The following is a 13,526-nucleotide window of genomic DNA, read 5'->3' on the forward strand; positions in this document are numbered from 1 at the left end:
ATATATGTATATATATATATATTCATATATAAATAACTTTTCAATACACTAGAATTTTCTATATATACTTTTTCTAATTGGTTTATTAGAAATTGACCATGAAGCTATTTCCAGGATTATTTCCAAGTTCTTGTTGGTCTTGTAAATACTGCATAATATTTTTCTATTGCCACTTGAACATTTAGTAAGAAACAGGGTTAAATGTTTCTAACTTTGAAACCATAAGAATATTCATATTTAAACTTATATGTACTATTTCATTGCTTATTTCTAAATTACTTTTAGTGTGATTTTAAAACCTGCTTTTTTCTTTTCTTTAGGAATATTCATTATGACAATGATGATGATGATGAAGATGATGATGATGAAGAAAATGAAAATGAATCCTCACTCATAATGGTAAAATTATCCAAATATCAGTACTGTGTGAAAGTTATATTTCTCTAGTAACATTGAAGTCATCCTTCCATGTCAATTCACATAAAATCATTCTATCCTTTCTGTTTGATAGAAACTATTAAATGTATAAAATATAACTGCATGCATATATTGAATAATTTTGGAAGAATGCAAACAAAATTATTGTCAATGGAAAAGAGGAATAAAAACACAGTTTTACTATTTACAACTCATACTTCTGTTTTGTTTTAATATTTTGCATAGTATTTAACTTTGTCCTTTAAGTGCCCTCATCATTTAAAAATAAACAAGTATCTTGTGAAATGAATATTAGGAAACATGTATTTCATGAGCTCTGAGAATACAATGACTCGGTCATATTTCTTTTACTTTCCAAAGGAGAACCTTAATGCTACAGATAAAGTCACAAAGTATGGCTAGACAACAGCAACCTGGGTTTACTTTATCTGCTTATACACATTCATTCATTGAGTATTTTATGATACAAAAACTCAGCTATTATCATACACCATATCATACATTGGAAAAATCACAAAATTGCCTACTACAAAGGTGGCTGGCCCAGTATTATGAGACTTACTTTCTCATACTTCAGTTGCTCATTCTACTTCCATATAATTTTCTTTGAACTATCACAAACTTATTATCAAAAAACTATCAGAATAGTCAGTAATGAGTGTAAATGTAAAATATTGAAATAGCTAATAATAAGTTCATCCCACTATGTATTGAAAACAATAAAACAGATGAAGCTAAGGTTAATTCTAGAAATTCAAGATTAATTTAATAGAAAGGGGGATATTGATCCATTCACTTAAAATTGTTTCTTAAACGTTCCTACATATATGGTTCTTGGTAATATCCATTCCCTACTACCCTCCTTTCAACCCCCCTGTAACCTCTCCAACATGTCTCTCTATTCGTTCTTTCTAGTTAACTCCTCCAAAACTTCCCCAAAATATTTCCACTTCCCTCTCAAGTTCATGGCTTTGTCCGTTTATTATTGTTTTTAATTTATAACTGACTAAATCCATTTAGTGATTCTCATATGTGCACAAGTGTAGGGTCATCTACTTATTGGAGTATGTACCAATGGCTTCCCCACCCTCTCATCCACAATGAAAAGTGCTACAGCCTTCTTTAGCAGACATTAATTAACTTTAGTTCTTCAGTGAGGGATAGAGCATCAAGAGCCCCTCCCTCTTCCAAGATGGAATAGTAAACTCACTTGATATTGTGTAGGTCTTGTGTAGCAACCACAGCTGCTGTGAGTTTACATGTACAGCAGCCATGTCATGTCCAGAGGTCAGCTTTTCACATCAGTACCGTCCATCTTGCACCCCTTCCATTCAAATTAATCTCTTAAACAATAAAATAAGTAATACTTCCTGGTTATAGTAAGATACTTTGTACTTTTAGATTTTTATAGTATTGCTATATTACATCTATATATTTAAATTAAGATGAAGTGTTATCATTACCTGATCAAATGAAGATAGAAAATTATTATAGCCATTTAAGTTGATGGATTACTTAATTTGCATGTTCTTTTCTTTGTAGAATATTTTAAATTGTTTCATGAAGGCAAAAGCCCAAAACTGGATTGACTGTAAGTTTCTTTTTGTTGGCTTTCCCCTTCTGTTCATATAAATGCATTTCTCTCAATTGCTGCTTCTGTTGAAGAGCTAAAACATAAAGTCAGTACTAAACTTCTCAGAGTTGTTATAGAACATTTTTGTTATAGGTCTTTTTTAAAGAATAGTAGCACGAACAGATCATTCTATTAATGTGTGCATGTTACATACAAATATCCTAATATCAATGGTTTATCCAAAGGAATAGAAACACATGTATTCTAAGAATTATACCTGACTCAAAATTTCATTGACTGCATGAATTTTCCTTTTGTCAGTCATTCTACAAACTAACCATTTCATATATGAAACTATATATTATCCATTGAGGGATTTCTTTTCATAATCTTACTTTGTTTCAGAAAATTCATGAAATAGAAAGCCTACTTTTTTTTCTTTGTTAAAGACGGATGATGGTCTTTTACAGATGTGTTTATTTAATATTGTAATAAAACTAAAATATTATGTAAGCATTAGTAGGGCTTTATAATACTCTGTTAAACTGTTCTCTTGTGCAATGAGCTCTAAGAAATAGTTGACCATAAGAAAAATGTGCAACTTGTGTAGCTTTGTGTTCAAATAAAGTAACCTAATATGAACGGCTATTCAACTTAAACCTGCTGGAAAATTTGCTCTTGTTAGTAGAATCCCAAGAGAAGAGTAAATTGATAAGTAGAGTAATTGTTACAGGCTGTATTATGGATTGGTAAACTTATAGTAATATGTAAGGCAGTTAAAATTAATGTAATATGAGCATATTTTAAATTGTAATAATAAACATAGACTTTTTTGACCTTTGTCAAAGCAGTGGGTGATAAGCTCAATACATAAAAGTATTTCAAGAACAAACTTCCATCTTTATTATATTGGCATACTTTAATAGAAGTATTTTTTATTATCTTTAATCTTTTGTTAAAGTCCGGTCATTATCACCCTTCTGTTCTGCCCTCTGACAGTTTCTCATCCCATTCATCCTTCCCCATCTCCAAAAGGATGTCTACACTGCACCACAATCCCCACACCACACCAGGCCTCCCTATAACCTGGAGACTCAAGTCTCTCCAGGGTTAGGTGCCTCTTCTCTAATTGAGGCCGGACCAAGCAGTCGTCTACTGTGTGTGTGTGTGTGTGTGTGTGTGTGTGTGTGTGTGTGTGTGTGTCCAGGGCCTTAGACCTGTGCTGCCTAGTTTGTGGCTCAGTGTCTGAGAGATCTCATGGGTCAATGTTAGATCAGACTACTGCTCTTCTTGTGGGGTCCCCCTCCTCTTTAGCTTCTTCCAGCCTTTCCCCAGTTCAACTATAGGGGTCCTCAGCTTCTATTCATTGGTTGGGTGTAAGTATCTGCTTCTGTCTCAGTCAGCTGCTTGTTGGGCCTCTCAAAGAGCAGCCATGCTAGGCTCCTATCTGTAAGTACACCATAGCATCAGTAATAGTGTCAGGCCTTGGAGCCTCCCCTTGAGATGGATCCCAGTTTGGGCCTGTCACTGGACCTTCTTCCCCTCAGTCTCTTCTCCATTTTTGTCCCTACAATTCTTTTAGATAGGAACAATTCTGGGTCAGAGTTTTTGACTGTGGGATGGCAACCCCATCCCTCCACTTGATGCCCTTGTCTTTCTACTTGAGGTGGACTCTGTAAATTCCCTCTCCCTACTGTCAGGCATTTCATCTAAGGTCCCTCCCTTTGAGTCCTGAGAGTCTCTCACCTCCTGGGTCTCTGGTACATAATACAGGTTGTATATTTCTGTTCATTTTGCTGGCCCTCGGGGATTCACTCCTAGTCCCGCACCCAATGCCTGATCATGTTCCCCTTTGGCCCTGCCCCTCCCCTTCCCTCTCACACACAGTTCCCTCCCTCCCTCTGCCCTCTGATTTATTTCTCCCTCCCAAATGGGATTGAAGCATCCTCACTTAGACCCTGTGGCTTGTTAACCTTCTTGAGTTCTGTGGATTGTATCCTGGGTATTTTGTACTTTGTTTTCACTAATATCCACTTATTAGTGAGTACATACCATACATGTCCTTTTGGGTCTGAGTTACCTCACTCAGGATATTTTCTAGTTCCATCCATTTGCCTACAAAGCTCAGGATGTCTTCATTCTTAATAGTTGAATACCATTCCATTGTATAAATGAACCACTTTTTCTGTATTCATTCTTCCTTTGTGAGATATCTGGGTTGTTTCCAGCTTCTGACTATCATAAACAAGGCCACTATAAACACAGAGGAACATGTGCCACTGTGGCATTGTGTGACATCTTTTGGGTATATGCCCAAGAGTGGTATTGCTGGATCTTCAGGTAGATCTATTTCCAATTTTTTGAGGACCTCCAGATTGATTTCCAGAGTGGTTGTACCAGTTTGAAATCCCACCAGCAATGGAAGAGTGTTCCTCTTTCTCCATATCCTTGCCAGTATGTGTTGTCACCTGTTTTTTATCTTAGGCATTCTGATTGGTTCGAGGTGAAATCGCAGGGTCATTTTGATTTGCATTTGTCTGATCACTAAGGACTTTGAACATTTCTTTAGGTGCTTCTCAGCTATTCAAGATTACTCTGCTGTGAATTCTCTGTTTAGCTCTATGCCCCAATTTTGATTGGGTTGTTTGTTTTTTGGAGTTTAGCTTGAGTTCTTTATATATATTGGATACTAGCCCTCTATCAGATGTGTGGTTAGTGAAGATTTTTTTCCCCAATCTGTAGGTTACTGGTTTGTCTTATCAACTATGTCCTTTGCCTTACAAAAGCTTTTCAGTTCCATGAAGCCCCATTTATCCATTTTTGATCTTAGAGCATGAGTCATTGGAGTTCTGTTTAGGAAATTTTCTCCTGTGCCCAGGTGTTCAAGGATCTTCCCTAATTTCTCTTCTATTAGTTTCAGTGTATCTGTTTTATGTGAAGGTCCTTGATCCACTTGGACTCGAGCTTTGTACAAGGAAATAAAAATGGATCCATTTGCATTCTTCTACATGCTAACTGCCAGTTGAGCCAGCACCATTTGTTGAAAATGCTGTCTTTTTTCCACTGGATGGTTTTAGCTTCTTTGTCATAGATCAAGTGACCATAGGTGTGTGGGCTCATTTCTGGGTCTTCAATTCTATTCCATTGATCTACCTGCCTGTCACTGTACCAATACCATGCAGTTTTTATCACAATTGCTCTGTAGTATAGCTTGAAGTCAGGGATGGTGATCTCGCAGAAGTTCTTTTATTGTTAAGAATTGTTTTTGCTATCCTGGGTATTTTTATTTTTCCATATGAAATTGAGAATTGTTCGTTCCATGTCTTTGTGTGTATTGTAATTTTGGTGGGGATTGCATTAAATCTATAGATTGCTTTCGACAAGATGGCCATTTTTACTATAATGATCCTGCTAATCCATGAGCATGGGAGATCTTTCCATCTTCTGAGATCTTTGTTAATATCTTTCTTCAGAGACTTGAAGTTCTTGTCATACAGATCTTTCACTTGCTTGGTTAGAGTTATACCAAAGTATTTTATATTATTTGTGACTATTGTGAAGGGTGTTGCTTCCAAAATTTCTTTCTCAGCCTGTTTATCCTTTGTGTAGAGGAAGGGTACTGATTTGTCTGAGTTAATTTTATATCCAGGTACTTTGCTGATGTTGTTTATCAGCTGTAGAAGTTGCAGCCCAGAAAGTGGGTTGGGTTCACGCAGGGAGTTGGGGTGGGTTGGAGGTTTCTGAGTCTTCTGGGTTCTTCAGGGTTCTCAGCTGCTACATTTATTTGGGAGCATCCCTTACCTGTGGCCCTGGCTGTAGCAGACCTCCTGGAGGGCCTTCAGACTGTGGGGTCTTCCCAGTAGCTGAGAAGTACTTTTTTAAAAGAGCCAAATTATTTTTATGGCATTCTTAATATCATTTATACTTATATTTATGAACTTTGATTTCTATCCATTAAGTTACTTTAATTAAAACTGTAATTTATTTAAATTTCAGATCTACCCTTACAGATTTAGGCTATTGAGCTACTGAAGTTAAAACCATTTATATCACCTATTGCATAACAGTAAAATACTAACAAGGAAATGGAATTTTGATCAAATATTGAAATAAAAACTACAAAATACAAAAGACCAAAGAACAGGAAATGTATAAAACATATATTTGAAATATAGAATATCTTCAGAGAAGCCTTGGTAAATGTTGAATTACATGGCCATGTACAAGGCTCAGAATTTTAGTAGTAAAAAACACTATGTTTCTTAAATTCATTTTAAATTTTTCAATCAGAATTCTAACAGGATATATTTGGAAGCTAACACTACTTTAAAAGTTCATATTGGGGAAAGTTGTAGAAGAAAAAAAGCAGAAAGAGAAATTATAGAATTAACTGACAATAGATATATATTAATAAATCATAAAAATTTAATACATGATAATATTGCCCAGATGAGTTAAAATATTTGATATTTTAATGAAAGAAATTATAAATACATATGTTAAATGTACAAAATAATTGAAGAGTTCAATAATGAAAGTATTTGAAATCAGTAAAGAAAAGGTTATTCAATAGATGGCTCAGAGCAATTGTTAGAATCTTTGGAAAGACAAAATATCCTTAGATTCCTATTTTTTATAATATATAGAAATCAAGATGCATTTGTGATTTAAATGTAAAAATGAATAAAACTTCTAGCAATAAAAACAGAAACCATATACTTTTCATATTTGTGGCTAACTAGTAAAAAACTATGTATATACCACAATGACATAAACAAAAGAGATAAATTTTAAATATATATGACAAATAAAGTGTTAATCCCCTTAATATATCAGTCAGTAAGTTAAAAATTCACAGAATAAGACAAAAAAATTTCAAAACGAAATTCTAGGGCTGGGCAGTGGTGGCACACGCCTTTAATCCCAGCACTTGGGAGGCAGAGGCAGGTGGATTTCTGAGTTTGAGGTCAGCCTGGTCTACAGAGTGAGTTCCAGGACAGCCAGAGCTATACAGAGAAATCCTGTCTCGAAAAACCGAAAAAAAAAAAAAATTCTAAAATGACTATTGACTAAATAAGGAATACAAATAAGTAAAGATGTATTAAAATATTGCCATTTGTAGTGGGGAGAAAAACTGTCTAATATTGGTGAGCTGTTAGACTAATGCAGACTTGTGAAAAATGTTATGATAATTTAAAGTCCACATTGATATGATATTCAAACTAACATTTTATTCCTGTTTGTTTTTATAGGTTCCTGGTTTAGAAGGCTCTTGCCCACATTTTTTTCAGAGGAAAACCGTCATTCTTGGCCTAAAAATCGATTTTGTGCAATTGCCTGTACAGAACTAGGCCATGGAAAATGCGAGGGCTGGCTTTGGCATAAAAGACCATCTAGAGGAATCTCCCTCTTTAGTTGGAAAAAATACTGGTTTATTTTGAAACACTCAACTCTCTACTGGTTCTCACATCTGAATGTAAGTGCTCTACAAAGGAAAGGTCTGTCACTGACAATAGTCTTTTGTGTTAGCATTAAGGGTATATACTTCTGGCAAATGAAAAGATGTTCATAAGACCTAATGTCAGGGATGAGCAATTGATGCTACTTCATGCTTTTAAAAAGACTGTCTAAGCTAACTAATATGTCTAGTAAAGGTATCTTAATCAATGCTTTTGAAATCAAAAGTACTTGCTTTTACTCCAAGCCCTTTCACTTATTAACTTCAAGAGGCCAAGCAAGTTGCTTATCTTCTTTAAAGCCCATTTTCTTTAAAACGAGTCATAATGTTGGGCAAAAATTTTTATCCTACTTTCTCTTATGTATTGATCCTCTCCCTCTCAATCAGGTTCATCACACAAACTTTTATTTTAAGTGCTAGGATCCTTTCATTTAGACAAAAGTAAAATGAATCCTGTGTGTTTCACTGGTTATAAAGCCCAACAAATATCACTTCACAGTACATAATTGACAAGGCCATAAGTTTTGTTTGGGATGTACTGACCATAAGACACTCAGAAGGTTTTCCCAGTGTGAAGAGGAATCCAGATCTTTCATTTAAGCTCGAGCATTTACCTTAACACCCTGACAAGTACAGCCAGGCTTCTTGATATATTATTTATGCATTCTGCTTTCATTAACTCAGTTAAAATGCCCCACACACACTGTGGGGATAAATTTCAGAAGATAACCCTGACATTTTGATGTTACTAAGCCCAATACTTTCAAATTGCATTTTATTTGGCCTTTCCTCATTTTCATCCTGCCACAACACTTTAACAATTTTTCAAAATTGTCATATCTTTCAAGTGACTTTCTGTTAATTAAGAATCAGCTCTTTCTGTTAATCAAGCCAGGCAGTCGTGGCGCATGACTTTAATCCCAGCACTTGGGAGGCAGAGGCAGGTGGATTTCTGAGTTCGAGCCTGGTCTACAGAGTGAGTTCCAAGACAACCAGGGCTACACAGAGAAACCCTGTACCAAAAAACAAAAAAACAAAACAAAACAACAAAAAAGAATCAGCTCTAAGTTTTCTTATTGTGTTACACAAACCTTTCAATAAGAATTTTACCCTCTATTACCATATGCATACATGATTCACACATATTTTTATCTATACTCTAAATTTCTCTTCTTGTATTTAGGAATCATAAGTTCAGTGATCTCCCCATTAGGCTGCCTCAAGAGTTTTCCTATTCAGCATGTACAAAGCAAAATTCCTTATTGTGCCATCCTTAAAATGATCTCTTCGCTGTGACTTTCTGCTCATGAGTTATCCTCAACCCTGTACTATTTTGCCTCCTACAATGTATCCATATCCAGTTCAATAAAAATTATTTCTTAAGTATCTATCAAATTCATCATTTTCACTGTCTAGTCCAAGCCATTGTTAGCTTTTAAACAATTTCAATAGCCTCCAATCTGTCTTGTCCTGTTCACTTTGGCCTTCCTCTAATTTACTTTACCACTCTGATTAGCGGATCTTTTAAAATATAAATTGCCATATCCATACTACCTCCTCTCACCACATTCTAAAAAATTTTCTTCCTTAATGAAATCCATCAACAACTTTCCATTACAGCTCTTACACAAAAATGTCCTTTATATGGGATGGCAGCCAGTATAGGAATCCTGCTCTTCTTTCTTTTTTGTACTAGCCATCCTGTGATGTTTACATTCCAGCTATACTGGCCACTTCCATTTTCTCTAATGTTCTGTGCTCCATTCTTTCATACAATCTTTTCATGTGTCTTCCTTCTTGTTGTAATATTCCATGATCCCAATTGTTAACTTCATTAACAACCCACTCTTCTTTCAAATCTCACCTCAATACATGACTTTTGTAGGGAAGCCTTTCTTGATCCTACTCCATTTGTTCAAATCCCATTATCTCTCATATAATGATATACCTTTGATCATAGATTTGGCCTTTTATAATTCTTCTTTATTGTTTTTATATTAAAATACTCCTGGATCATAAACTTTCACAAGTACTCTATTTGTCTTCCCTGGCATCACCTTCACCAACTCAGCAATTTATCTCCAATATGCACTCAATATATAATAATTTAATCAATTACTATTTGTGATAGTAGAGTTAACATATATAAAGAACAATTGCACAATGTCAGGCACATAATTATTTAATAAATACTATTTCTTAGAATATTCTATTCTTCCACCTTTCTCAAATAATATGTAAATTTCCCATTTTCAAATTTAAGTTTTCAAGAGTAAATATAAAATATTAGATGATTTCATATTCTGATGAAACATGGTGAATATTGAAATAATTCTGATTAACTTAAACAGAAAAGCAATAGTACATTCTATCTATCATGTTTCCTTTTCATTTGAAGAATGTTCTCACAATTAATTTACTTAATATAAGATAAATTAATATTATGGCACCTTTTTCAATGGTTCCAAAATTGAGAGTGAATTTATCAGATTATTATCAAATATATTGATTTTGACTTTTAACTTTAAGATTACTAGGCTCATATTTTCTCATATCCATAATACTTAAACTTTGCTTTGTGAGTTAAAAAATATTACAACCTAGCAATAATATTCCCTTTTCAGCCTTGAAGAAACTTATTCAGAAAAAAAGTGACATGGTAAACATGGGCAGATTTATGATGACTAGAACTTTATATGTTCTATAAACATGTTGAAAGGTGTTTAACCTTGTGTCAATTCATGACAATGCCTTACAGATTTGATGAGCTCCTTATATGATATAAAAACACAAGGAATAGAAAGTGATATTTCAAAATCTGCTTGATGATGTTCATATGCTAAACAATTTCATCCTTAGATGTTTCACTATTTGATGTTTTAGAAGCTTTGAAGTTGAAAATGATTGATACATGTAATCATCGTTCTGTGTGAGACAACTGAAGGTTTAGTAACATGCTAAATGCTGCTGTAGCTGATTGCCTTGCTGGCCTTCATTGATACATATTTTTATCTGCTTTGCCTTAATGATGGCGAGAGCTGTTTGCATATTTTCAAATAATTCTGTATAATCATTACTTTAAGAGTCTTTTGTTACCATCGCTGGTTTAATAAATGCATGGTCCATTTGCTTTGCAGAAAGCTATTTCAAATGCATGCTAAGAAAACAGCATTCTTTAATAAGCATTCTAGAAAAAAAAATGTTTGTGACAATACTGGTGACCTGGCTCTTGCTTCTCCATTTCAAGTTATAGCACTCTCTCTTAAATATTAATGCTTCTGCTTATATTTATTTATTCTTTCCTAGGACACCAAGGCTGATGGTTTCATATACCTACCAGAATTCCGAATTGACTTAGCTCCACATTGCAGAAGAGACCAGTAAGTAATGATAGACATTTAAATTCAGAATTCAAATGAATACTCTAAAATAGAGCTATAACAGGAGTACAGTTTATACTTTTAAATTCTTCTTATAGTTCACTCTCTGATTGTCCAGACTAGTAGAATTTGAAGGATTACACTGTGAGTAGAACTTATAGTTAATAGATTCCATTGGATTAACCTAATAGTTAAAATATTCTCAAGCTGTGACACCACTCTAATTCATTATTTACCATCATTGAATCATTAACTATTTTAAAATAGGAATATTTTATGTAATAATCGTAATATATATTTAATTTTACAAGTCTTTCTAAAATTTGTCATAATTATATAAATCAATGCTGTTCTCTCTTGGTAATATATGTGTTTTAAGATTAACATGTCATAGGGATATCAGTATATAATTACAAAATTAATTAGATGATAATATATTATGTTCATATAATATACTAATTACATATATAAAATACTGTATAACTAGTCATATAATTATTTAGAAATAACTGAATGGGATATTTTTTATTATATAAGTCACAAAATTATTATAGACTATTTGAATTTACCATAATTCAGAAGACATGAAGAGACTTCAGAAAGTCCAAGGAAGAGGTAATAAATTCATCTGAAGAGATATTTAAAAGATACAAAAATAGGTTACATGGTGCAAAGTTAGTAACTGGGGTACATTAGTGGTAGTGATAGTGGTGTGATTATTTAATTTATTTCTTAATTACATTAAATGATAGGAAAGCTTGGAAAGAAAATAGAAAATATTTCATTGAAGAAATATTTATCAATAATATTAAATAAAAGACTATTAAAATGTGATATAGTTTTAATATTTTATATCTTAAAATGTCTGCTAAAGTATTTAAGAATTCATGGTTAAAGTAAGGCATGGGGAGGGGGAAGTTCTAGTTTGTAGCCTTCTGGCTATAAAGGCTGTGCTTCTGTTAGTGTAGATATGAGAATGTTGTTAGACAGTATTTATATGCATAGTTAGTATTTCAACTTACATTATTTTTCAATATCTGGCCTGTGATGTACATGTGTGATTTATCTACTAATGACAGAGTTGAGAATGGAAAACCAGTCTCTCTTTTTCTTTCTTGTTTAAATTCTTCTCTCTCTCATATATTACATGCCAACCACAGTTTCCCTTCCCTCCCCTTCCTTCAGTCTTCCCACTCCACCTCTTCTCCCCACCCCAAGATCAGTGTCCCCTCTACCCACCGCACAGAGTAAAGGGAAGGCTTCCCAGAGACATCAACCAAACATAGCATAAAAAAACTACAATAAGAATAGGCACCTTGGTCATGAGGGTGTTCAATGCCCCAGTATAGGACAATGCCAGGGAGGAATGAGAGAGTGGGTGGGTAGGGGAGCACCCTCAAAGAGGCAGGCAGGGTAGGGATAGGATAGGGGATTTCCAAAAGGGAGACCCGGCAAGGGGAAAACATTTGAAATATAAATAAAGAAAATATCCAAAATAAAATAAAATAGTTTTAAAATTAAAAAAAAAAACAACACACTGAAAAAAAAAAACAAAAAGAATGGGCAACTTCCTCATTTTAAGGCTGGAGGAGGCAACCCAATAGGAGGAAAAGAGTCCCAAAAGCAAGCAAGAGAGACAGGGACAGCTTTTGTTCCCACTGCTAGAATTTCCACAAGAACACCAAGCTACTCAGACATAACATGCAGAGCACCTAGCAGACCCCTACAGGATCCCTGATCTCTGCAAGCACCTATGAGTCTAAATCAATTGATTCTGTGGACCATATTCTTGTGGCATGCCTGACCCCTCTGGTTCCTCTCATCCTTCCTCACTCTCGTCAGAAGGTCTTTCCAAGAGCTCTGCCTAGTGATTGGCTATGAGATTCTGCATCTGCTCCTGTCACTTGCTGGATGAGGTCTCCCTGGTCTCTTTAATGATTCTTCTAGGATCTGTTCCCAGAATAGCCTGCAGGCAGAACAAACTGTAGATCAAAATTTTGTGACTGTGTTAGTGTCCCAGTCCCTCCACTTGAGGCCTTGCCTGGCCATCATCAGAAAATGGGTATTAATTTAAAATTAGAAAAGAGTTAAACACAAGCCCAGGTCACTTGGACATCCAAATAAATGAGGAAATTATAATGAGAATAAGCATATAAGTATAAATCCATATGGATTCAGTCTCTTAAAAAATCAACCTTTATATGTTGTTATCACATATCCCCCAAACTTGAGTTTTTATTTATTCTTCTCATTTTTATTATGTTCTTTATAGTATATTCCTGTTCTTTTCATTTTAGAAAACACAATCAAATCATTATAATGACAAATAATTTATAGAACAAGTATTTTTTCTTACTTGATAAGAATCCCTGCAGAAGGGGAACAAATACCCAACCCCCCTACAGATGTTAATAGGCCACATAGCAAGAGACTGCAAAGGAAATATTTACTTACAGAATGAAGCTTTCTTTTTATTTTTTTCCTTTTTTTAAAAAATTTTATTTTAGATATTTTCTTTATTTACATGCAAATTTCTCCATTCCCAGTTTCCCCTCCAAAAAACAAACAAAAACAAACCCCTGTTGCCTCCCCCTTCCCCATGCCTGCCGCCCCGTCCTCTCCCACTTTCTGGCCCTGGCATTCCCCTACACTGGGGCACAGAACCTTCACAGGGCCG

General features: G+C 34.5%; 1 protein-coding gene across 1 annotated transcript in view; it reads left to right on the forward strand.

Moving 5' to 3' along the window:
* Window positions 1-362: 362 nt before the first annotated feature.
* The window catches only part of LOC116088240 (connector enhancer of kinase suppressor of ras 2-like), a 25,437-nt gene continuing 12,273 nt past the window's right edge, over window positions 363-13,526 (forward strand). The window contains exons 1-4 of the mRNA XM_031367038.1: window positions 363-399; window positions 1,981-2,029; window positions 7,264-7,487; window positions 10,776-10,849. Of these exons, the coding sequence (XP_031222898.1) occupies window positions 397-399; window positions 1,981-2,029; window positions 7,264-7,487; window positions 10,776-10,849 (350 nt within the window). The 5' untranslated portion in view covers window positions 363-396. The remainder of the gene's footprint in view (window positions 400-1,980; window positions 2,030-7,263; window positions 7,488-10,775; window positions 10,850-13,526) is intronic.

This window comes from Mastomys coucha, chromosome X (assembly GCF_008632895.1).
Source record: "Mastomys coucha isolate ucsf_1 chromosome X, UCSF_Mcou_1, whole genome shotgun sequence".
In the NCBI taxonomy this organism is placed as follows: domain Eukaryota; kingdom Metazoa; phylum Chordata; class Mammalia; order Rodentia; family Muridae; genus Mastomys; species Mastomys coucha.